The sequence below is a fragment of the Trachinotus anak genome, unplaced genomic scaffold (assembly GCF_046630095.1).
Source record: "Trachinotus anak isolate AG129_WGS33_773 ecotype Australia unplaced genomic scaffold, CSIRO_AGI_Tana_v1 ptg000019l, whole genome shotgun sequence".
In the NCBI taxonomy this organism is placed as follows: Eukaryota; Metazoa; Chordata; class Actinopteri; order Carangiformes; family Carangidae; genus Trachinotus; species Trachinotus anak.
The window spans coordinates 11,266,210-11,293,914 of NW_027273870.1; the positions used below are offsets into that span (position 1 = coordinate 11,266,210).

At 38.5% G+C, this 27,705-nt stretch overlaps 1 protein-coding gene across 2 annotated transcripts in view; it reads left to right on the forward strand.

Annotated features, from left to right (window-relative positions):
- Positions 1 to 27,705, forward strand: part of sorcs3a (sortilin related VPS10 domain containing receptor 3a) — a 217,077-nt gene that overhangs the window by 70,838 nt on the left and 118,534 nt on the right. The window contains exon 2 of one of the 2 annotated variants that reach the window (XM_071504406.1): positions 14,890 to 14,957. In XM_071504406.1, coding sequence (XP_071360507.1) covers positions 14,890 to 14,957 — 68 coding nt within the window. Of the gene's footprint in view, positions 1 to 14,889; positions 14,958 to 19,554; positions 21,032 to 27,705 lie in introns of those variants that run through there. The other variant, XM_071504407.1, reaches the window with a different exon arrangement.

Below are 27,705 nucleotides of genomic sequence, written 5' to 3' on the forward strand. Positions count from 1 at the left end.
GTCCTGTCAACTGCTCCCACAATTTCTTTCTGTACCTTGTAAACTAAACTCAAAGATAGGTTAGAGGCTTAGTAGATAGACAAACAAGTTGCATAAACGCACATGAGACAAAATATTTCTTATTTCAAAAAACCTAGTTCAAATTAATTGAGATGTCTCTGTTTCACCAAACATGTTCAAGTTATTTGTCTTTACTGCTTCAGAAATTAGTCATCTGAATTTAAATTCATAATGAATTATCAAATATTTAGAATAAAAACTGTAGGAGACTGGTAGATAAAATATAAAATAAATAAATAAATAAATAAAAATAAAAAAAGGATTCAACTAAGTAATAAATCTACAATAGATTTCATCAATGTTAGAAGATGTAGCTTAATATCTCTACCATCTACAAATATGTCTCTTTGAACATAAGGCATTTAAATTCAGGGAACTGAGAGAGTTAAGAGACTGAGCGATGTTAAGTCATCACTGCAACTCATTAAAATTATGTTTGCAAAGTATTAAATAACTGAATTAGAATTTTTATCCCACAGCATTGCATTTAATAAAGTAATGGTAAAAGGCCCCCTGGATTGTACATCTAAGTGTGAAGCCCTAAAACAGAGCCTAAAAAAACTCAGACTACACCAGTTTTTTCATTTTTTCTACAGCATGGGATTTTCTTCCTGCTGCTGACTCTTCTCCCCCCTTGTTTTCACTGATAAGCAACTCATGTCTCATGTTGTTGTTATTCTTACAAAACTTCATTATAGATTGTGATCAATTTTACATCTTTTGGGTACACTCTGCATCAGACGAACACAGAGATCTGGGTGCTTGCAATACATTTTGATAAGTTTGCCTTTTTTTATCAGTAGTGTTTGGAAATAGAATGAAATGAGCATATAGTTTCATCTTCTCTTCTACTTCTGTGCTCAGTTAAATAACTATAAAGTGTGAAAAGTGTGATGGTCAAAATTGGAGCATGAACCAATCCAATCAGGCTATTATATCTTTTTCTCCAAGGCTACTGTATGACCTTTTCTTCCCCTAATTGGTTTATGGAAAGTCTCTCACAGCTACACTGAAGCTCAACTAGATAAGTAAAGGCTGTTTGAAATGTCTTTTTTATTCCCCTGTGTGAAGACTGAACTTATTCTAGTCACTAAAACAATGTCATGCATGATCAAAAAAATAGTTATTTTTTCATTAACTGTGAAGAAAGTGTAGCCCTTTAAAATTCATTGAGGCTTATTGATTGCTTTACAAAAATAGATCAGAATCAAACAGAATCAGATGTCTTGGGAGTAATTCCAATAGTGTTTTTATTTGTGGCTCAGTACTTTTGTAGTTCACATTTCATCTCAAGCGTTCAAATTGGTCTTTTTGGCAAGACCAGATTACTGATCAGTAAATCAGTTATCTTCTTTTTACATCCATGGGCCAAGAATGACCATAAAGCAACCCGTGTAACATGTATCATGTATCATCTAATTGTTAGGACAAGAAAGGATGAGTTAGCACGTGGGCCAACTCGGGTTATCATTTTAGTTAAATCAAAGGAAACAATATATATATATATATATATTAATATTAAAAGAAATACATCAAGTTCCAGTTGTTTCTAGAAACATCAAACACCAACAACATCTGTATTATCTGGTCCATAAGTAAATAAACATCAGTGTGCTACAGTTATGGTGGATTAGCCCTTGATGCACTCGCAGTGCAACATAACTCGATGTTTATTTTCAATTCCTGCAAAATTCGAGTTGATATACAGTATATTAGTTTTCTTTTATTTACCTTGGTAATCCATTATTCTATTTTTCCCATTAAGCTGACCTTTGTAAATTAAACAAAACATCAGGCAATTAACTTCATTGCAAAAAACAGCTGTTACAGCTAATAGTCATCTGAATTTAAATTAATAACACATTATCAAACATTTAGAATGCAAAATGTAGGAGACTGGTAGATAAAATCTATAGATGACTTGCCCTGCCTTTTTTGCACTGCCTTTTTAAAGCTGAGCAGAGTACAGTTGATAAGTGCAGAGCATTAGTAGAGTATTCTAACCATGTATCAAAAGAACACTTTTTCCAGCTGGCCATGCAGAAGAAGAGAGAGGCAAGAACATAAACATTTTGTTCAGACTGTGGTGACCCATACCATCTCCTTGTAACCCATCAATAACCCGTCATAACCATGTTCATTTGAAAATACAGAGATCTCATTATATGAGACAGTGCATTCTGTAGCAAATCATTACTTTAGCTTTACGGTCTGAGCAAACTGTTAACTTCCTGTACAGGGTTTTGTTTGGGGACCTGCAGAGCAGAGCGTCACTCAGGAGTCTAAGCTGACTCTCAGAAATGACTCACTTAAAATGCCTTGGCTGTGAAGACCCCAGACGCTTGGTATGTCAGAATGAATCACGCCATGCAACACATGTCACCAACTGTTTTGTTTGCCAGGCCAGGCTACTGTTGTTGGCACAAAGTGATGCCCACTGTCCATGACCCGCAATGGCATCAGATGATGAGTTGAGACATGCAGGCTTTCTGAAGCTCCAGTCCCGAGTGTGTTGGCAGAACTGAAGAGCAGCACTGTCTCTCTGGAACTTCACCGCAGTGACAGTTTGCTTTCTATGGAGCTACGCAGTTTGATGGGCCAGTTTCACAGAAATGGTCTGAGCATGTTTTTTTTGTTGTTTGTTTGTTTTTTTACACTTTTTTTATGCAGTGATTTTCTTGGAAAAGTCCTTTTTCACCCAAATATGTAATTGAGCATTATTATTATTATTATTATTTGATTGATGATTTTCCCACATAAGAAGTGAAAAAAAGGAAAACTGGGGCTGGAGACACATTTGCACTTAGTTCCTTATTGAGAAATCTGGATCAGGCCTTCTGCCCCACCCATCACTTTTGCCTACTGGTGACCGGTGACAGAGCAATGCATATCCAGATAGTTAGTGGACTCAGCCACATGTTTGAGCCTCAGTCAGAGCCAGACTCAGATGAGGAGTCTGCTGTGACCAAAATTGGTGATTAGTAGAAATATCACATTCACTATTAAAATAAATTATTCCTCCAGCATGGTCAGTCAAGGCATTACTGTAATGGATGGTGCACCAGGATGGTGGTTTGGTGGTGTCTGCTAACCTAGCATTGCCGCAGCAGATGTCAATGCAAGTAGCCTCACAGCCATCAGTGAGTGGCTTGTGTTGAACCAAGCTGATGGGTCAAGTGCTTGATGGATAACATAATGCCCCTGAAAGAACTACATATTGCAATTTTAATTATGCCCAGCTCACGTCTGATGCTTTTAGTGTGTCTGTAGTGTCTAGCTACTGTACACCTGCATTAGCTTGGGGTATGATGTCAGAGACTGAGCAGGTCTATAACGTATTCCACTCCCGCTCCTGTTTCTTCCCTCACACCGACCCATCAGTACGTACCATCCAGAGACAGGAGACGGCTTCAGAGCAGGGGAAAACGTAATTAAGAGTGTAAGACGGAGCCTAGTGTTAATCAGCTGTCCTCCTGCCTCCATATCGTGTCACCTCTGAGAAGATTCACAATGACATGCGAGTACGCCTGCAGTTAAACCTATCTGCCTCACTTCTCCTGTCTTCTCCTCTGCTCCTGCTGACACCAGAGTGGGAAAAATTACCAGAGCTCAGAGAGGAAAAAAGAAATAATGTGAAGATGAAAATGACAGACTCCAACTAATTCCTATAGCTCGTTTGCTGAGTAAGGAGCAATATGTCCCTCTAATCAGAAATGATGTGCCTGTGGTAACACGAGGAGAAAAAAGCATGTTCAGACTCAGTGTAGTGGAAGATGACTCTGATTAGATTAATACTAGCTTGTGCTCGAGGATGTGTATAGACCTTCAGCTGTCAGGGTAATTCATGCTTATTGAGAGTAAAAGCCAGCAGTCTTCATTGTGAATATAGTCTATAGTGTGTGTTTTTTTTTTTTTTTTATCTTAAATAGCATCTTCTATGAGACAGGTAGAAATTTCATAATAGCCACAGCTATGAGACCTCCCACCCTGACTCTGACTCCCTGTGCTAACACCTAGGCTCTTATATCTTTTTCCAATTGCCAATTTGTTTTTTACATTAATTTGTGAAAACTGATCTTTTTCTTATCAAAAAATTAAAAGATTATTTCCCATTCGCACATTTCACAGCCAGATGTCTGTCACCTGTGAGCGACAAACCATCAGCTCACCTTGTTCCTTCTGGCAAGATTTGCATAATGCTTCTGACGACTTGAAACTCTTCAACTTCTTTTCTCTAAATGTTTTTTGGCATTTTGTCACAACTTTAAAATGACATAGTTTGTCTCCTTCTCTTATGTTTGAAAAATGTAAGATAAGATGACTTTTATTAATTCCAAGGCAAAAATCAAAGGCCTTACAGGGGAAGTCAGCTGGCACAGTATCCATGAAGTGTATACAGTAATATTTTGGAGAGTCATGCTTACTAGCCTTTATTTAGTTTTGCTTCTGTTGTCATTTTAACTCTTGAAAATCTTTATATTGATTTCATTCATATAATAAGGCACTACTTTGACAGAACTAGAGGTAAAAGAGCAAACATAAACGTGGTTGGCTACTTAACAGGTTTTATTGTATTTGTCTGTCTTTATTATGTGACCCTCTCCTAGAAATCACTGTTGTGCTTTGCCAATTATGTTGTGGTGACAAACCAGACCTTGGAAGTGCTCTGAGTGCCTAAACACAGTCATGAAATTCAGTATTAGTGAACACTTTACTGACGCTTTGAGTATCTACTTTTTTTAAATTTAATTAACATTTACTCAGCTCAATTTCATACAAAATCTATATGCTGTTGCAAATTTTGTCTACCATACACTAGAGGATCTTTTAAAAGACTAAAGTCTGAGAGTTTTTAAAAAGAGTTTTTACACTCACACTATAAGATTATGTAAAGACTAGGGAGGCTGCGGTTCAGCGGGCAGATCAGGTCATTCACTAAATGTAAGGAGATACACTGGATGGGTCGTGTGTGCATGGCGACTGCACAACATCTTGGTTTTCCCTTTGATGCCCATGTTAATGGATCAGAGTGGACACACTGCCTGTGTGAGATCCACGTGTGCCGCACATGTCTCGTGTCATGGCTGCGTTGCAAAAGAAGACTTTGGCATCTTGTCTATTTTTCACTTGTGACGTGCACGCCTTGCAGCAAAAATATTCAGAGAAAAGACCTGTTGATGTCATTTTGCCATCATACCAGCAATATTACACATAACCAACACCTTCCACTATAGTCTGTATGTCTATGCTGAATCTGAACATATCATAGACATGACATAGAAATTTTTGTAACCATTTAGCAGCTTCATGTGGAGACAGTGGCATTTTAGGGGCATTTGCTTTCAAAAATAAATCAGAAATTGATTAAAAATGAAGCGAGATCTAACATTCAAGTATCCTGCAAACTCTATGAAAACAGACACACAGCCGATGTGAAAACACACGTGTGTTTTTCCGCGACAGATCAGCAACAGCAGCCGCACACACATTCTACACATCCCATGTGTCTCTGGTGTAAGTCGGCGGTTTGATGTAAGGCCAGCATCAGTCACATATATAAATGTCACTTGGTGGGGAGAGAGTTGAAGTCACATACCTGCAATGACTACAGATTGAATATCCGCTGAAAACCTTTGTTGTTTCTCTCCATGTTTCCTTCCTCTCTCTAATCTGATTTTCAAATATGGTAAAAATGGCCTGGTTTTGATTCATATTTGACTACACTTTGCTTTGGACTAAACTCGGGGCAGACTTGGCTATAAACCTGCATGACACAGTACCACCTGTACAGTGTGTGCTAAAATCTGACAACACAAACATATCTACCCAAAACACAGAAATATGACAGAGACTGAGGTTATAACACACAGGTCCCCATGCATCGCCACAAACAGCAACGTACTGCATGTTGTGGATTCTCTCTTTTTTTTTTTTTTTTTTCCTCTCAGAGAAGGAAAAGGAATACATGCAGCTGCTGTGGCATTCAGCAAATATACATTGCACATATTTACAGGCTATATTGGACAATATCTTCTTTGTGAAAAGCTTTTTCTGTCAGTCCATTTTTTAACATGGGTATCATTTGCCTCCAATATACACAGCAGCTACTGCCCTGGTTTCTAATGAGTGAACAATATAAAAATAGTTTCCTGTGAGACAAAAAAATTCTTTGAACATCTCCCAGATTGTCACCGTGGGCTCTCACTGAATTAACCCTACATATATTGAAAGATAGCATGGACATTAATCAGATTTGTAGAATGTAGAATAAAATGGCCGGCTTTGTTACTCTTTTTTTATTGTAAAAGATAAATGATCCTATCTTTTCTGCAATCAGGGTTAGCTTGTGAGATTGTGGCATGTCCTTTTAGTTTTACTGTGATGTTTTGCAAGTCTGTGTCTCTGTATCAATGAAATTCCACCACTTCCATTTTTCTATCTGTCTCTGTGTTATACAGTATGATGGAGTAAAGTCAGGAAGTCTACACAGGCTTTGTTTTTATTGCACTCTTGCGAGCACTGTGATAAGCTCTAACCCTGAGTGCGGGCTCCGTAGCTACCCAGATAGTGTTTGCTTTGCTTGACTTCCTCAAGAGCTGGGCTGAGAGACAGATGTACCATGGGAAAGAAAAATGGGCAAATAGGAAATGTTAGTAGATGTCTGCATGCTCTTGAAATTACAAAAATAGCCACATGCAAATTGAGATTATTAATAACAATGTTGAAGTTATTCTCCCATAAACCAAAGACTTTGAAGAGAAGCAATTTTCTCTGTGTTTATTTAAGACAATGTAGAATTCCTTTTAAAGCTGCAAATATTTTTAGAGTTAGTTAAGCCTAATTAGGTGTTAGAATGAGGATGACATCTTACCTTACACTGTGGAGCTGTTTTCATGCAGCATACAACATCCTGGGTGTACTCCAAGGAAGATGAAACCAAAGTTAAGAAATATTTGAACACACAGTTTGATTCAAATCTGAAGGACTGTAGCTGCTTTGTGCTTTTTTAGACGACTCCTCCTGCAGCATACAGTTATTTAAAATTGCAGCAGGCATTACACACAGCAGCTCAGTATGATTCTTTGCATATGGGGAGTGAGCTCATGGCAGTGCAGCAAAAAGTAATATAAGTATAAGAAATCACTTTCCAATTTCCCTTTGACGTTGGGCACATTTCAGCATTTTCATATCACTTGTGCCAGAATATCCTTGCTTTGACAAATTATTAATCCTCTCTGAAGATGATAGCAGCAGCTTTCTCTAGACTTTTAGAAACTGGATCCAGAGTGGCTGGAGCTCTTCGAGCATTTGCTGCTGCTTTACAGACAGATGGTTGTTATGGTAACGTCTCTATCTCAGCTCTTTGAAGCTGAGGTAGGATATTGTGTGTCTGTGTGAACTGGCAGCACCTAAAACTTATTTTGGGGAGAGAGAATGGACAGTGTAATATGACAGGTTTATCTCAGTGTGCTGGAAAGGTTATTCCTCATGTACTCTAGAAGTCCAGCTAAGGCGATAAAGAAGGCGTTGACAATCTCATTTCTGCAATGCAGGCCACTTTATTGGTTTATCAATTGACCTTTCCCTCTCCTTGTAGTGCTATATTGATCTCTTTGGTCTTTTTTGAATGCCGTATCATCTGCTTAAGCAGAAAGTTGTTGAACCAGTCAGTGATAAAGCAATGAAGAGCTTTTGCTCCAAAATGACATCTGCCACTTGAAAAGTTTAACTTGAAAATTATACTACTAAGAAGTAAACTAATATTTACTTTAGTAAAACTGAGTTTACAGCAGTTCTGTACAATCTATGTGTAGTAAGTGCATAAAAATAAAGCATATGTGATGTATACTGCCTTTATGCCTGCCTCTCTGCTTAGTCCCACAGGCCAAACCTGAAATGACTCCATGTCGGAAAATAAACTTCATGGTTTGTAGAAACATTGGAGAAAGTTTCATGCTTAAGTCATAAAATGCACAGTCCATATACGAGTCCATCTGCTCCAGTACTTGGATCTTTGAGCTTCACCGTGCATGATGATGTGTGTAGTTTGACTCTAGTTTCCACATTCATTTTCTGAGGGGGGAAAGTTCCTCTGTGCTCAACTTAAATCTCAGTTTAAGATGAATGTTTGAGAAACATTACAAAAAGTAAAGTGAGAAGATTTTTCTTTTTCTTGTGGAATAAACATATCAGACACTAATTATTATTCCAGCAGAATATTTCAATATGTAGTAGAACATGTATGGAGGATAACTTTAATACTGAGAGAAGAATTTCTAACAACAATACAAGAATGGATATTAAAGCTGATTTATTACTACTTGGGGGCAACAAAAGAGAAGAAGTTGTCATCTTAAAATATTTTAAGGTGAACCTGAAAATAAATGGCTTCCTCATACTTCCATTTATGGTTAAAACAGCTGGAAAGGTTAATGAGAATGGAGTTCGTGGCCCAGAAAACCAAAACAATGGTTCAAAACAGATGAAAAGATGTAGAACGGAGGTCGGTGATATTTCTCTGTGGGTTTGTCACTGAGAGCAATCCCTTTATAAAAAAATCGATTTATAAAATTCCGAGATCAATCTTTTAATATGTGCCTTTTACACTCACTCACACTGTTATGGCTATGTGAATATACATCTTTGTTAGTCCTGTAAGTTCAAAGTATGGTTGCATTTCAGATTTAACAAGTATGAAAACAACAAGGAGGTGGAAAAAAGCAAAGCTATATGCAAGACATATAGCTTTGCTATATATAATTTGCATTAGCCAAGCACATTACTTAAATGTTATTTCTTGAGATGCATCTCTGAACTGTTGGTCATATTAAAAAGAAAGTGCAATCATGTAAGTGCCTTGGGTCCATTCTTATTCCATTCTCATCATAAACATATTGTAATAATGCACCAGGTTAGAGGAGTAATTTACAGCATTAGTTCTCTGAGAATCTTATTCATATCCAAGCAAAACTGGTATTGTAACTGAAATATCTCTGACTGAGTCGATATATAGTTTAATCAAATTGGAACCTTGTGAATCAGAATTGAACTGATTCAGGTCAATTTGATTTTTAATCAATCCATCCATTATCTATACCACTTATCCATACAGGGTAAGGGGGGCTGGAGCCAATCCCAGCTGACATTGGACAAGGATGGGGTACACCCTGGACAAGACGCCAGTCTATCACAGGGCTGACATATAGAGACAAACCACCACTCACACTCACATTCACATATAGGGGCAATTTAGAATCTCCAATTAACCTAACGTGCATGTCTTTGGACTGTGGAAGGAAATCAGAGTACCCAGAGGGAACCAACACAGACACAGGGAGAACATGCAAACTCCACAAAGAAAGGCCCCAGGCACCGGTTTCGAACCCAAAACCTTCTTGCTGTGAGGTGACAGTGCTAACCACTGCCCCTAAATTTTTAATACTTTCAAGTTTTAAAAAATGGGCCACTTTAAGTAGCAATGTCCTCATTGTAGTTCAACAACCACTAAATTTGAATGACTATATTAGGCTTTCTGTCGGTATACAAATCAAAGTCTATCCCTGGTTAATAGGTCAAAATAAAAAGGTGAAAAAGAGAGAGGGCAAACAAAACAAGGCAGACAAGTAAAAGTAAAAGAAGATGGGAGACAAGGAGGGGCATTAGCAATAGAGATAACTCAAAGAAAACATGTGAGAGAATAAAGATAAGAGGTTAGTTAGAAAGGTAAGAAAAACCAAGGGAGAAGAGTGTAAGGGGAAGAGGAAAGCGAGAAGCCCAGATAAACAGAGATAAAGGGGCTTTAGCTGGGAGGACTCCTCCAAGTTGGTAAGGTAATAGTGGGTGATGTGGCTGGCAAGGAAAAGGGTAACTAGGGAAAGACAGACACATTAAAGATGGAATAAATGAGAGAGGACTTTACTCCAGGGGAGGAAGGAGGGAAAGAAGGGAGGAAGTGATTAGATAGAGAGAGATGGAGACAGGGAGCGTGAGAATGAGTGTGAAGAAGCAGAGTGAGACAGAGAAAGAGAAGGAGGGATCTGCAAAGAAGCAAAGGAGTGAGTATTGCCTCAATTTACAGACTGAATTCTGAATGTGAACACGGGCCTTTGGTGTGAAAATCATAGGATCTTCTAAGCCACCACGACCTGCCTCCTGTCGACTTTGCATTTGTTAATGAATGTAACACTTAATTAATTCAAAAATGTGTACTGTGTTTCATGAAAAACATAGACAATTCATATTCAGCTACACAAAATCAGGTACAAAAAATTGGTGCAGCTTTAATTTAATTCAGATTTAATTTTAATTCAAGATTAAAGTTTATCTTCTTCTGTGTTGTTTCATGTGCTATACAGCACATGTTGGCCAACCTTATGACAACAATGATGAACAGATAGATCGACCTTGTTGTCCATGGATGACCCCCCCATCCCCCTCCCTTTGTTTTCTTTGTTGCTAGCAGAAAACAAAGGCAACAGATGACTGTTGAATCCTCTGTCAGACACTCTATTATTGTCTCCCTTTTTATTACAACTCACTATTTGTTTCCATTTATAATCCATACAATTATTTTGAAAACATCTCACTGTGTATTTATCCACTTACCATTAAGTCAATAGCTTCATTTTCCCTTGCAGTCCTGCCAAATTGTGTGAAAGGTTTCAGTGTTTTTCGGCCTTGCCTTGATATCAACTGGGAGCTCTGTCACCCCCAGTTGACATTACATCTCATAAACAGCTCTTGCAAATTGACAAAGTAATTGCTCAGCTGTTGACATGCTACTGAGAGGCGGAGAAGCTTAATCACTTCTAGATAATGATCAGTTCCAGCTGCCATTCTGATGTCAACTATCCTGACGTTTGTTTGCAGACGACTAAAAGCTTGTTTTCAGTTGTGTGTGAGATACACTCAGTCAATACCAGAGTACCGTGACATTTTGCAATCAAAGGCACAGAGAGCTCTTTTGTTCTGAATGGAGCACAGAAAGTGGACATCTTTGAAATAGTTTGAGTTAAAATACAAAGTGTCTGAAGAACTATATGTGAGAAGATCCTTCGGTGGATGTGGATTCAACTTTTAAATCTTTTGTTTCACTTTGATCAGTCACGCTGATGCTACAAGAGCCTTTGAATAGGGTGAAATGAATTATGAAGCAGGAGTATTTAACAAGAATTATATAAACTCTGCACACAGGAAATGGTTAAGCAGATAAATCTTATTGTCCATTTTTGTTTCATGATGTTTTATTCTGTGCTTCATTTTTTTTTGAAAAGTTTGATTTGGAGAATAATTTGATGCTAATTCATGACATAATTCAGTGCTCTGTCAGCTTAGGCATTTTCTAAAGGTACCATATGGTGTAAAGTGAGATATATATATATAATTTTATATTAACACTTAAGATACAACACTGGGAAAGTGTAAAATATGGGACCTTTAATGATTACTGCTCTCAGAATGAATTACCACATTCATCCACTGCTATTCATAGAAAATCCATTTTAATTTAGCAACCTTGCTACCCTGCTACCTGGCATAAAAAACTGACAACTCTTATGGTCATGATCACAATTAAACTATTTGTCTGCAAGGAGAGGGGTTGAATCTTTTTCTCAGAAAAGTCATTATTGCTGTCATTAGCACGCTAAGAGCTGGAGCAGTGTTCAAAATCATGCTTGACTCTTTGACTCTGACTTTGAGGACAGGGGCATTTTAGTTATGCTAATAATATGTTTTCACCAAAGTTGGTTAATTGCTAAGGCAACAAGGCTAATGCAAGTGCAATGTGACTGACATTTTGATTCAATAATTGCAAGTCAGACTGGGATTTAGAGAAGGAGAGTCTACTTGAAATAAACACCCTTTCATTTTAAGCGTGCTGCAGTTTTGTCTATGCATAACATCTATTTATCTATATGTCAAACAAAGACCGTTATGAGCGTTCAAATAAACAGTACAAGTATCTGCCAAGTATTCTTTGAAATGCCTTTTCATTTAGGTTCTCTGCTTAATGCATTGCATATTTTTTTTTTATGATTTTAAGGTTGACTGAAAAGATTTTCTCAAGAAATATTTAAGGGCACAAAAGTAGTTTCTCTGTGTTTCAGCTGGTTGTTCATTGTTGAATTTCAAATTCAGAATGTCATGTGGGGATGAGTGACTCATGCCTGTGTGAATCACCCCCCCCCCCCCCCCCCCCCCCCCCCAAGCAGGCAAGACCACACATCTCTGATAGCACAAAGGAGCACATGCACTCATTTCTACAGTGGCACACACATGTGCCTAACAAATATGTACATAAATACACACATTAATACACACATAGATCCAGTTATTCTATGTGGTGCAGCCACGTGACACGAATCCATTTACTTGTTATACAACATTGCTCTCTCCCTGGCACTGCAGTCCTGCTTTGCCTGAACCATATGTTCACAGTCTCAGTAGGAGGATCCCTCGGGCATGTGGTCCATCTTCCCACAAGAACCATCCAAGGGTCCCTGGTGAGCGGATGACTAGCACAGAGGGCTTGTGGGGATGGCAAGGCTCAGCCAGAGGTGGAAAGGTCCTTGAAGTCTGCAGGCCTCAGAGCTTCAGGAGGATATGAGTACTAAAGGAGGTCAAGAATGCCAGGACACTGTTTCTTTTCTAATATATACAGAGATTCAGTTTCTTCTTATCTAGCCCTGATTGCTGAAACCAGTCAAAAGAGTCAAGGCCACACCTCTTGCATCCCCTCCTAGCCAAGTGACTCAAGTCAAGCTTGTCAGTTTGCTTTAAAGAAGCATAAGCTTGTTGCAGGGAGGGAAATGCTAAAGAGAGACATGGATGCTAATGAGGAAGAGCAGCAGTCATTTAGTCAGGGAAGGAAAACAGTACAACTAACAACGCATGGACAGATGGATGAAAATAGCATCTATCATATAAAATGATGTTTCTCCTGGTGAGGTCAGGTCAAGTGTGATAAATGCTAAATAACTGCGTGTGCATAAAAGGTGAAACATTTTCACACTATAATATAATAATAATATAATAATAAATAAACAGTGTTTTTCCCCCTAGTTAAGTGTGTTACCTCTTTACTCTCTTGCAGCTTCCTACCTGCAGCTGTCTCTTTGTGCAACAGTGTTGTGATCCTCCACTCTGGAGTGGAGTATCACAGCTGACCACTGATCCTGTCATGGTAGACTTGGCCTTCATGTCTTGTGATTTGCTCTGAGGACTTCCACAGTGCTTATCAAAGTGCCCGCCTGCTGATTATCTCTGCAAAAGAGCAGAGACCAAAGATGTCAACACAGAGAGAGTTGGATTAGGCTTTTCCACAGGGGCGAGGATGGCAGCATGCTCCATCAAGAGAAAAACTAAGTTTCAAAGTGGCATACACAGCATTTGTAACACGGTGCTAATTATGCAAAGCACTACCTCCCAGCATGCTAATCTATTACTCCCAGAACCTTGTAGTGTTTTCCAAACTGATGCTGGGGAGAATTCAATTCACTGTAAGCACAATTATTTTGTCACAGGCCATAGAATGTATATACTTTTTGTTTGAGAACACATAATTGAGCTAATTTCATCATGGAGACATCATGGAGACTGAAGCAGGTCAAACAGGCAGGTTACAGAAGCAAATATGGCAAGTAAAAAGTAAAGAATCAATAATAAAAGAATAGATGTTGTGTCTGTTCAATTAATCTTCAGTTTCTTCACTGTAAAAGCCCTACACATCTCTTACTGTGAAACAGCTGCAGTAAGTGTTGACTTTGGCGGAACAGTATACTAAAAGCTTTAACAACGTTATGATGTAAAGTGTGTGCTTACATTGTGTCAGAAAGTTGTTGATTTTTGAGGGCAAATACATAAATACATCAAAATTTGTTTTGATTTACTGCCTAACAGGGAAGGTCCTTCCATTCATTTAGATATCTTCACAGGAGGGTCTCCAGAAGGCTCCATGATCAGACAATCAACTGGCTGCTTAAAAGGAGTAGTGTTTTCTCATCCAAACTTCTCCCGGATGTCTGAGCTGTCTGTCCTGTCTTTAAAAGAATAGTTAGACATTTTGGGCAACACACCTTCTTGCTAAGAAGTGGTAGACTTTCTTGGCTGGGCAAATCTCATTCTTTTTGTCATTTCCCAAAGCTCATGACTGTAGGTGCAGATTGGAAAGGTGGGAGCTGGGAAGGTGACCAACCTGTATCGAGTACCTCTCACAACAATAGTCCAACACAGTTCCAACTGATACATCATCATAGACTGTAAATAAAGATGGATCTGGCCTCTGTGACATCACCCACAGGTTTCTGAAGAGCAGTTTTGAAGCTCAGAGTGGGCTGCATCATTGTTGCCTTCTCCTCCTTCTGCTCCGCCTAACTCCCAGCTGGGAGATGGGCAAATGGGCAAAGAGATGGGGCGGGTGTGGAGCCGAGGCTTCAGTGAATGCAGGTTTGCAGCAAGCATACACCCACCCATCTGTCACTCAAAGTAGCTACGCCCTCAATTATGCATAACTTTAAGCCTTAATACAATTCAAACAGGTGTGTTATCTAAAAATTCATCCCCATACAGTTGCCATGACAGGGGAAATTGGCTATAGAGACCAAAACCGTTTTTGGTACCAGGCTGTGAACATGTTCCTTTCTGCTGTTAAGGTTAGCATTTTAACATGGTAGTCTATGGGGTTCAACTCTCTTTTGGAGCCAGCCTTAAGTGGCCATTTGAAGAACTGCAGTTTTTGGCACTTCCATGTTTATTTTCCTTCATTCATTCACTACATGCTTTGATTGCCTTTTAAAAATATGGTAATGCTTAAATTCCCTCTCTTTACAGGTGATCCTGATTCTAACCAAGCTGTATGACTTTCATATTGGCAGCGTCACTGAGAGCACTCTTTGGAGGTGAGTACAAAGGGGATTTATATTCATGAAATATTTACATGTAAATGTCTTTGACTGCTTTAATGGTGCTCAGAGTGCCAATAGCATAGATTTAGCCTTGTATGATTTATCCTCTGATTGGCTTGATGTTTGAGTAATTGATAGTTTAGTATGTTTTCCAATGACTCAAAATCAACCCAACAACATTTGACTTGGACCATTTTTATAAGCCTTTTAACAAATGCTGTCTCTGTCAAACCCACTCATTCATTTTCATGGACAATTTTAAACCATCTGTCTCTTTTCCCACCTGTCCATCTTCTGTCCACACCAGCTCCGCTGGTGCTGTGAACAGTATCTTCTGGTGTCGTGCACAGTCAGACAAGGCACTCCGGGTGGAGGATGCTTGTTTTGGTGTATTATCTGACGTACCTTGCTTGTTCACCTCTCCCAGGAATAGAATAAACACGCATACACATGCACACACACTTCTGAAACAATAAACATGCTTGTAAAGAGTAAAAATACACTAGTTAAAGGATGGGTAACACAACCCTGATGAGTTGAAACCACAAGAAAACCACATCAAATCTGGACAGTATAAAACACTTAAAGTTACTCCTTTGTGTGCGTTTTAAGGGCAGAGAGGCAATTGATGTTTGCATCTATATCAATCAAGAATACAGTGAAGGATTATAAGATTACCTACTGAATGCTGGCAGAATACTGTGATACATTCACCAACAAGTGGTTGGGTATAAATCTCTACGGGGAGTCTTTGGCCAATACTTTGAGCTGCAGATTTAGCTTATGTGATCAGCTGACATCTATTTCGATTTTTCATTAAATCATGTGATAAATCTAGCATTTGAATTTGCAGTGGCACTGGAGCTGCAGTTTCCACTAGCCCATGGGCTGAAAAAGAAAAATCGAGCAACAAGTGGTTATCATGCTTCTTAACCCTTTACTGTTCTTCTCGCCTCTTTGGTGGAGAACACTTTGAGTTAATTTATTTTATTGAAAAATGCATTGAATTTAATCAACCTGAATTAACTACAGTATCTCTACCCTGCAGTTTAGAAAACATTCTAAATTTAAAAATAGATGTGTTTTTAAAGACCCTTCCAATATCCTGCACAGTTAAAGACTTTCAATTGCTTTGAATTGTCATTTAGTGATGCTAAGATAATAAATGTACAAGTTACTGGAGAGGGTGTTAGGATGACATTCACTGGGACCAGGGGACATCTAGAATATGGATGAAACTGGTGTGAAACCAGACTGATTTGTGGCCAGGCGCAGGCTTAAACAGGTTGGGTCACTAACATATGGTGAAACGGGTACCGTAGTGACACTAGCATGTGCAGTCTCAGCAATTCTGGCAAATATGCTGAATATTCAGACTGGCTTTCGGATGACAGAGGTTCAACCTTACAAAAGAGATGTGTTCTAGGAGAGAGAATTTGCAGGATCAAACCCTTCCAGGCCCCAGCACCTCCTTTAAATACTTGACATGACATGATTATGCAATATTTCAATACATGATTTATGTATTATTTACATGTTGAGTGCGTGAGTGTTAAACAGATGTTTGTTTCAGTGTGAGTGAATGAAACTTATTCCTTTAGTTACTGATTGTTCATCAATTTTTTGAAGCTCCATTTTAACAAGTGCACTTAAATTTCGTTGTATGAAATACAATGACAATAAAGAAACTTGAACTTGAACTTGATTAATCAATCTTATTTTTCTGTAGCTGAATTTAATTCTTAATTTGAAGTAAAACAATAACCCAACAATTAATTTGTTCTTATTTTATTTGTTGCAAAATCAAGTTTGACAACATACCTGCTGTAGGGGCAACTCTGCACTAAAATGCACTATGTAGGCTTACATGAAGTGAATACAAAATATATGCCTGAGATTTTTGGATTGTCATTTGGTATGCAGCTGTTCCTAACAATTGATCCTAAGATACATGTATATAAGATGGACAAGATGGCCTGGTCGCCCCTATTCCATCTGTTTGCTTTTTTCTTTGAGATTTTAGAGTTGATAGTCTTTTAAAGCGCAAAACATTTGCACTTTTCATGCTTGCTTATTTTGCCCAGCTTGAAGTGGTAGTTAAGTTAAGTGCTGGCAAAGTAGCTGCAAGCCATTTTTGACATTTAGACAGCAACTGTGTAATTTGAACCCTGGGGCAAAAAACATAGCATAGTGTTTTGGTGTTTGAATAAGTGCGAAGAAAATGCATTCCCTTGATAAACTGCAGCAAAACTGTACACAGCTGCTTCAGCTGCCAACAATATGGATCATAAAATAGTTTGGTTACACTTCTTGAATTATTAAAAGATTGTTTTGCCTCTACTGCATATATTTCTAAACTGTCTGCATGAGAGACAAGTGTAAGGAAATAATTTCTTTTCAAATGTCTACACAGCATTACAGTGTAAGAACATTGAGTACAGAGTTGTATCTGTTCACAAAACAAACTATTTTCATTGTCTTTGTGTAACCTCATCACTCATATAATTTGTTCACAGATCTTATTCACTATCCCTTTTTCATTTTTACAAATATAAATATTTTCTGCACATGCCCAAACTTTGATTTGTGAACATCACTTTGGAAGCTCAAAATTTTTTTGACCCTAATTTGAGCCCATGACGGGATCCTACAGTTCATGTCAAAGTTGAAATCTGTTCCCTTTGATGATCACTTTGATGATCCCCATAGTCCCTGTTGCATAAACATCCCCAGAGAAAACCACCACAGATGGCAGAAAGAGGACAGACTGTAGCCTACAGGTGAGCTGAAAACCATCATAATGAAAACTGAATGGAGCTGGAAGTTGTGTTTTTCACAACACAAGATGCGTTTATCAGGAGATAAGTTCGTCAAACTGCATTGCCCCACTTCATACTCTGTGATCTTGGCATGTGACCCATCATGTTATACTTGATGATACCTCTTAAACCTATTTGGTTTAAAATACGTGTTTTAGCTCATAAGGTTGGGAATACTTACTATGCAGAGAGATTATTTATTGTTTGACTCATCAATCGAGCACAGAGACAAGCACTGACATTTTACCTTCAAATAAAAAGGAAAAAAGTTTGAAATTGACCCAAGCTTGGCATCTAGCTTAAGCCATTTGCTTTGCCCAATATATAGCCAAATTCAGTCAGACATCAACGTCAAGAAAAAGTAAATGCTTATACAGTTAATGTAGGTTTAGTGGAAAAGCCTCTGCTCTTTGTATTGAAGCAGCAATGTGGAAACTGAGTACTAAGCCCCTTAACAAACCCATATATGAACATGCATTAAATCTTAAAGGTCCCATGTTGTAAAAGGAGAAATTTACATCATCATCATCTAGGTTCTATATGAATACTGTGAAACTTTCAAAGTGCTTTGTCCTCATAGAAATGCACATGGCCCGTTTTGGTGATTCAGAAACTGTGCCTTAAAATGAGCCATCACAACTTTGGTGAATTTGTGATGTCACAACAAAACAGTCACTGCTCTCAGCCATGCCCCAAGCCATGCCCACCTGAACCCTGTCCAGCCTTGGAGGATTTGGTTTCTCTGGGTGTTAACCTGAAATCTGCTATGTTTTTATTTGATCACTCAGAAAACAGCCAGTTAGAAGGGAGGTCAAAACCTCTCTTCAGATTGGCCCACTGAGATATTTTAACTAGAACTCCAGAGAGAAGCCTGAGAGAGGAGATGTAAAACTAAATTGAGATGGTTTTTGGCCCTTAAAACCACAAATATGTATTCTTACACATATCAAAACTTCCAATAAAACGCAGACAAAAGTTTAAAATATTGGACCTTTAAATTACAGATAGCAACATGGTGGTGAAAGCATCTTCTTAATACTAAGAAACTTCAGCTTATGGTGGTATTTTGCACACCTGCAATAATAGTCATCAGTGACCTTGTAAACAGCTGATGAATTTGACAGCTGATTCCAGTCAGCTAATGCAAAGACATAGTATGTCAGTGCTCTGCTTGAGATAATGCTATGCTCCAATATTAGCCGACTGGACAGGATGGCAAGTCGTTCTGAGTATGACTGTGCCATTACTATTAGCCTGCTACTATCAAGATTACACAAAGCTGGTACCTAACTAACTTCTACTGTTTGCTATTGTCACAGCAGAGTGTTCAGTAACTTGTGTAGCACATCAGAGTCATGCAAGAAGTCAGAGAGGTACGGACTGTTACTAGTGGACTGGGTTTGAGGCTGACCTCAAGTCAGCAATTAACAAAGAGGTTCAAGCTGCAAGCTCAATCAAGCACTGAGTCAATTGAGGAACAAATTACATTCCCAAGAGAACTGTTCACTCATGTTTTGGTGATTGAAGCTGTTCTGAAACAGAAGATAATCCTGAAGTAGTGGGTTAAGCTGTTGTACTTAGGGGTGGGAGACAATTAGACAAGTGACTATAAAGCTAAAACATGCCTTAAAGTTCCTCTGCAGATATGTTTAAACTATGTAAACATACTCTGCTATAGTTAATATTTTGTGTAACATGGTTTTCCCTAATAAAAACTGAAAAAAGAAAAACAGAGGCTGGAGGCACATTTGCACTTACTTCCTCATTGAAAACCTGGATCAGGCCTTGTACACTGCCCACCACTGCTTCTGCTAGGTTGACACATGCAAGAGTGGAGCGCATCAAGATAATTAACATTAGAGAAGACATCAGAGAGACTCAGCCACATGTTTGAGCTTCAGTCAGGCCCAGACTCAGATGAGGAGTCTGCTGTGACCAAAACTGGTGACTAGCTGATGTATCAGAACGGTTAGTATAACTAGCATCCTTTATTGTTTGTGTTTTTTGTTAGCTTGTAACTGGCAGTGGCTGACACAGTGTTAGTGGTTCTGCTAATGCCAACTCATGCTCTCAGGAGTGACAAGGTTTCAGGTTTATTTTGCTCTCACCCCTGTCCCCTCAAATTGACAGGATTGATTTCTTGGTTATATGACATATGAATCCCGGTTTGTATGAGTCTGTCATTGGTTCACTGCAGTTCCGAGGTGGAAATACACTCATTGCACTGACTGCTTGTTTTGCTCATGTCTTGTATTATATAGAAACACCATATTGACATGTTTGTAAGGTTAAAAACAAATTTTTTATGGAGGGTTTCTTTAGTTATTTAAGATACAAAACTGCTAAATGAGTGGGTAAAGTGCAGTTAAGGTGAGGAAAAGCTTTCAGATAACAATGAAAGCTGCAGTTTTTGAAGACCCACAAAAATACAGCCCAATGAGTACCTATGCAAAGTGTTTGCAGCTTTCAACAAAGTACATTTAAGGTAAGCCAACAATATCATTATATATTTAACCCCTGGGATAAGCCCCAAAATTAAAATGTGCATAGCAGTAAAAACCATACAGTTGCTAAAATGTATGCTCGCACTTGTTTGTTTCAATGTTTTATTGTCACTTTCATAAATAGGCTCTGTCAGATTAACAACTGAACTTTTCTGTAGTTTGTTTGAGATGTACATGCCTTCACATGGGGCGTGATGAACTAATCTCTTTACGTTTAGTGCTTTTATTTATTTGCCTCAGATTGGTCCATAGAGAGAGACATCACGTTTCTAAAATTGTGATTGGTTACGGGGTGGGACTAATAGGTAGAATAAGGAGAGAAGGAGAGTTGGGCAAGAGCGGGATGCGACTGCGGCTTTGTTTTCCCTTTTACTGTAGACTACCTACAACAGTAAGCAGAGTGTTTAGCCAAGAGTTAGACACTGTTAGTAGCCCGATTCATGTGTAAGAATGTGTTATATGGCTAAAAGTGTTGATTATTGTACTGTACATGAGAGCTGACTTCATTCAGCTCGTTAGACTGTTAGTCTGCTGCTCCGGCATCTATTAGCCACCCTGCTAATGTTCGCTAATGGAGTGTGTATGGACTTTGAGGCTCGAACCCATTACCAGACAGCGTACCAAGACCCACCGTTTCTTCCTTCACCGCCACAAGGACATAAGAGGATTGTTCTTTTCTTCATGGGTATTGGGACAGACTGTGGACCATCGTCAGACATTAAAGGGAGGAGACAGTGAGCCCTATGTGAGTAGATGACTGTTGCATTGCTCCTGTGAGTGAGGACACTATCAGTGCGGCTAAAGTAACGCACCTCACCCAGACTGTGATCAGACCTGCAATGGGTGTTTTTTATTTTTGTTAATTGCCGGCTTCTGTTTTTATTTTCTTTGTGGACCCACGACAGTAAAAATAGTACTTTGATGTTGTTGATTCATGCACTGGTTTATCAAGAGTTAACCCAGGTATTTGTGGTTAATGAATTTGTATTTCCTGAAGTTAAGGTACCATATGCGACCTTCAATTATTTCTTAAGGGTACTTATCTGTTTTTCCTTTTATATTGTCTCTGTAGCTAAAGAGCTACTGAATTTATTTTGGTTGAATTAAAGCAAAGAAACATCTTAAATTAAAACTTATTTATTTAATTTCATTTAAATATTTTGTAAGTAAATAATATCATTTCATATAACTTTAATTCATTTTCCTCTTTGTCAGTTTAATACATAATAACCATTGTAAGCAGTGAAACAGTGCTAAAATCCAGGTATTCACAGCATCATACTTAAATCTTTTAGCAGTGTTATTTCAGGATAAAGCGAAGCCAAAGTGAAAGTTAATGTTTGTTTAAGTAAGAGAGCACAGGGTCTCATGGTAACTGATACTGAGAAAGCACTACAGATATTATATAGATATCAGAATATTATCCCCTGATCCACTGCAAATTTTTGCTCACAAATAGGCCTAAGTGATGATTGTGATGTCATCAGTTAAAGATAAAACATAAACATAAACATAAACATAAACCCCCTGCCAAATTTGAATGAATAAAACTATTGCCAAATATATAAAATTAGGTTTCAAACTTGTGAAAAAATAACCAGTATTATGAACTCTGGAACGCTGGGGGCGTGTCCGCTGGAGGCACTGAAACCACGCCCAACGTCGGGAGAGCTTCCGGATCACTTAATGGTCTAACAAATTTATGCTGAAAGGAAACATGACTGTGTCCAACAGCTAAATTGATTGTACACACACATTGTATATATTTTCACATTATAGATTGCTCTAAATTGCCCGATGTACTGGACTTATCTATACCGATGCCGGCATCTGTAAGAGAATAGCTTATAAGCTATACACGGAGCTAACTTAGCCCATTTTCCACTGGTCAAAGAATCTGCTAAGACCCACTAACATCGGGCTTTTGTCTGCAATGATGAAGGGTTTAATCAACATTCACAGCTGGGTTAAATTAATTTGAAGTAGACACGGGTATTTATTGGCTCCTGCTCTGATCGGCATTGATGAAAACACAAAACCCGGCTGACCCGCTTAATTTTGCCTCTTTTCCTGCTGTAACATCTCTCAGAGGACACAGATACAGGCCTGTCACCTGTCGGACATGGTGCTGTTACACCAGAAACTGCGTGGCTACACTGATCATGGGGATGAAAGACTGAGCTGCAGCTCTGAAAGTTTTAAAAACAGGAGGAGGAGGCCCCGACACTTTGACAGACTTTCATCAGTTTGCAGGGCGGCTAGCAGCTCACTCTTCCTTCACTGCTTCTGTGTGCAGAGATGACATCACTCCCTGCAGCTGTGTGTGTCCTGAGTCTGAACAGAAAGACAAACTCGACTGGCGGTGGAAAAGAAGTGTTGGCCTTTAATAGCGGGTTTACCGGCATTTAAAAACCCACTTACACCCGCTAATTTTAGTGGAAAAAGGGTATCTGATGAGAGGATGAAGCGGAACTATCCTTCTGGTCATGAAAAGAAGGGAAACGTCATGAGTGAATAACAATGATTATCTATTCATACATTATTCTCTAATTACAAATAACACCATGCCATTGGTATTGCAGCCTCTAGGAAAGACACATTTTGGTAGGGAAAGCTTAGCTAACCAGCAATAACTCGACACAGAGCGGGAGAACCACTGATGCGAGTACATTCCATACTTTTATACAGCTTTAGGGGCGGGGTATGCTAAGTGGGGGTCCAAGTGCGTCACCAGTACCCTGTTTAGGGCCCGCCCAAAAAAATGCTCAACACAAAAATTATGAAACACAGTTTAACGGTATAACTGCACAATTCACTACCACACAAGTTTCAGGTTTCACATGTTTTCAGGAATAGTTCTCCAACATATATATTGATTTTATAAACAAATCTGTGAATTTGCTTTACAGGATCTTTAAATACATCATGACAGTTAAATTCTGTGGGAAAGACGTAATGAGGTGAAGTTGCTTATCCACGGTGTAAGAACAGGGACATCACAGTGGAGATCAGTGTTATTGGCTGCACTCCCAGCCCTGTCACTCACCCACAAACCTACAGTGAGGGGAGCAGCTGTCCATCCAGGCTTGACTTCCCACTTTCCAATTTACAATATGTTAAGGAGAATTTGAAAAAAGGAATAGTATAAGTAGATGAAGTTGAAAGGAGTTTTGATAAAAGGGTAAAAAGAAAAATATAAAAGGCAAACTAGTGCGACTGTTGAAGCTGCCATTTTCTTGTCATAACTGGACAGTGCTAAGCAACCTGACTGTCTCATGTCAGCTCTGGTTCGTGATTCGTTCCTCTGTTGCTGGCTAATCGAGATCACAGCTCTGATAAACTTTGAAGAGGAGTAGATGGAGAGAATCTTTATCACTTCTTGGGAAGACGTCCCAAATGGCAACTCTAAGGCTGTCTTTTTGCAAAGGTCAAGTCAGTGGCAACACTTCAAAGTATCACCCAGTCAGTCTGTCAATTTTAATGAACATCCTGACCTTAAACAATGAAAGCTGATCAGTCAGCCTTTGCATAATAAAGGAGCCTTCATATGAGCATGGTAGAGGGGAAAGGAATGAAGGCAAGCTATTTATTGTTGACAATAAATCAACTCAGCAAAACAATTCTTCTTCAAAGTTGTTCAGCCTCTCTCATTTGGCCTCAGGAGTATTGTCCCTCAGTGGATGAAAATGTATGAAATATGACAAGCCCTGTACTCATTTGCAGGTATTCTGATGCAGGAAAATTATTGCCAACAACAAAGTCAGGTCATATTTCCCTCCTATCACTGTAAGAATTTGACATAAACTATACTTGTATATTTTGCAAAACAAGCCTATTGCAGCATTTATTTTCTCTGGTTTATGCAGTGAATTTATTGAAGTTTTGCTCACAGTATGTTACTGAATTAGTGAGGTGGGAATCTTGGGGATGAGATGACTTTGATCTCTTTTTGTAGTGCTACAAGATGCATTGACAAGTCCAGTCCTAATTTTGTGTTTGAACAACTGTGAATAAAGTGTTGTTGTAATTACAAATACAGATATTCAGTACACAAGTGAACACTAAATGCTCAAGCTGACCGGGGTATACTGTGCCATCACTGTCACTCACAGAATAAGTACTTGAGCTCCCCTAAGTGGTGACAGAATACTTTATTGTCAAATTAGTTGTAATAAGCAGTATGTTGGGACATGGTAACTGTGTTTTTGTGACATCACAAAGTTACAGAAGTCCTGAAAGCTCGTTTTAAGACACAGGTTTTGAATATGGGCTGTGTGCATTTTGTCTGTGGATTGCACACTTTGATACTCATTAATATAGCACCTAGACCTGCTGTATAGTCAAAAAAAGACATGGAAACGTCACTTTCCACAATATTTGACCTAAAGGCTGATGTGACTTCAATTAAAAGCAAAGACCGTAGTGATTGTGTATCTTTGAATGGAACAGAAAAAAAAAAATCTAATCAACAAATTGACTTGTAATTTCCACCTCTATCGAATATCCTTGCGGTGCTTCCAGTTCTTTTAGCATACATGATGTGACTAACGGTGGGAAAAGTTCTGCAAAGTCATAAAAGTGACAACCAATTCCAAGCGTGTACCTGCTGCTTTAAGACCCAGCCCAGCCAAATCCAACTTGCAGTCACATATTTGAGACCCAAACCCATACGGGCTATTTTTTTTTGCCATGCTAGTGGTGTGGCTGTAGGGATGCTAATATCTGTCTGTCAGTTGGTCTGCAACTTCAGTCCAGTCTTACAATGAACTGTAATAACTTATTTTTCAGCAAACATCACCATTAGGTTAAGTTCCCAAATTGTCTAGTATTTTGGTTTATGACAAAGTGCCAACAAAACCGATGGCATTCCTCTCCAACTAAACTGTACTTTGCCATCAATACTAATTAGCAAGTGGTAGAATGTGAACATGCTAAAGTAAGATGGTGAACTTGGTATAAACATTACACCAGCTTTACATCAGCATGTCAGCACTGGCACAGAACAAATATTGTTATTTATCTCAAAGCCCACCTAAGGGTGCATTATTCATATATTTCAGTGAGAGGGTCATGTGATCATCATGCCAGATTGCCTCTCTCCTCTTCTCTCCTCCGATTAGTATCAGTGAAATGACAGCGACAGTTACACAGGCTCTGCATACAATGACTGATTTGAAAGACAAAACCAAATGACATTTAAGTTTTTTACAAGTGGGTAACTGGGTTTGAGGCTCTGAATGGGTCACTTGGTATCAGTCACATCTGGCAACAATGCATGTTAGACAAGTGGTGGACTTGAGTTGTCTTATAGGGTGGCTTGCAGGCTTTGCTTAAATGTAGCTGTCCAAGTAATTAATACAACTGACAATTGTTGTACATTTGTAATACATTACATGTGGTTTTATGAGCTATAATCTTATGAAGGTAGTGTACATTTTCTGTGGCCTGAGATCAATCAGTATGTGTAAAAATGAACAACTCTCCCCCAGTGAACCTCTAAATGCTAACGTCATACTACCAATAAACATGTAGTAACTGTCTTTTCATTTTATTTTCCAGGGAACTTTGCCATAGTCTTCCTCAATTTTCACCTACTTGATTAAGGCAAATTTTCACACCAACGATCAGGAATTTGAGTCGAATTATTGTGATTTAATTGGTCTTATTCTCACATTCAGCAAATTAACACTAATAAAAAAAGAGCATTGCCTTCATTTTTTTGTCCCCTATTAACATGTTGATCACAGCTGTAATCTTGTTCAGTATGAAGAAATTCATAATGAGAATGACTGTCTGAAATTAGTGCCACTGAAAAAGACTTATGTTTAAGTATTAGGCAACAGTTAGACAACTGGCAGGGAGATTTCTGTTCTGCACTACTTCTTTCATATCCACAAAATTCAGATCATAGCAAAGAATTAAAGGGGAACTTCACCAATTTTACATATAACAGAAAGTTTACTATGTAAGAGTACAACTCATCCTGTGAAAAAAATAACCCTTGACGATGTCAACAATTCACAAAAGAAATTCAAGAAAAATGTACTATAATAACAAATTGTGACTTCTTTCTGTCTTTCTTAGCTCCACCATCACCCTTTTTCACAGCTGTGTAGCTCAGTTTGTTCTGTGTCTTGAGCTCGGTTCTCATATATAACTATTTCGTTTTACTGAAGTAATGTTTTCTGGCTTTTTAGAATTGAGTGACTATTATTGCTTGACAAAATGTGTTCCTGTTTCCTGGGGAAAAAAAGAAAAAAACCTGTCTACCTGTGAACTGTCAACATTGGCATACTGAATAATAATCTGTGCACTCAAACAAAGGTGATTTCTCCAGATCTCATTAATGATTCCATGGAACTGTTGTTGATATGAGAAATAATATATATGTATATATCAAACGATTATTTTTTTCTTAACCACAATTAATCGCTCAGTAGTTAATTGCAATTTATTGCACGTTTTATCACGATTAAAATTTTATTATTTTGCATTTCAGAACAGTTTTCTCCTGCTTGACAACACATAACCGTCAGTCTGTCTGAACTAGAAACTAACGTTTGCATGTCTGACGTCTAATTATGAAGATGTCATGCATTGGATTTAAACACGCCCCTTTATGCAGACCGGAACCGCCCCCCTTTATACATCCATGCCACAGACATGACTTGTCATGAAATTTCTTGCTGTAAAATCTATGTAGGAAGTGTCTGTGGCAGCTTGACAACAGATAAGGGTGCGTCAAAGGGTCAAAATAGTAGCAGGCAAAGATTCTAGAATGTAGCGCTCTAGAATCTTTGGTTACAGCACCAGTGATGGTGTAAAATAAAGAGTCTTTGGTGGCAAGCGATTAACACGATTAAAAAAAACCCAAAACGTTATGCTCGGTCCTTAATCTCATCACGATTAACGTGTGAATGCTGACAGCCCTAACGTGTATATATATATATATATATATATATATATATATATATATATATATATATATATATATATATACATATAATGTTTTCACACTTTTTTTAGACTTTGTTTTTTAGACTTTGTTAAATTACATTTTCTTGTGTTTGTAAAACACTTTGTAACTTGATTTTGAAGAGTGCTGTATAATGCTATGCTATGCAGTTTATTATATTCAAGATATACAAGAAGCTAAAATGTGTCCCTTTGGAAATCATTTCCACTGCAGACCATGAAAGAGTGAGAAAGAGTAAGGGGGGAAAAAAAATCAGACAGCAGATCTGTAGCACCTCTCTTTTGAGAGGACCATCATTCTTGGAGAGGATTTCCTCACCTAAACACAGGTGGCAGTCAGAAAGAGAGAGTGAGAGAAGGATAGCGCTGCATTATCACTCCCTGACTGCAGACTCCTTCTCTCCTGCTGTGCCAGGATGGGGGTCACCTGGGGGTGAGGAGTGA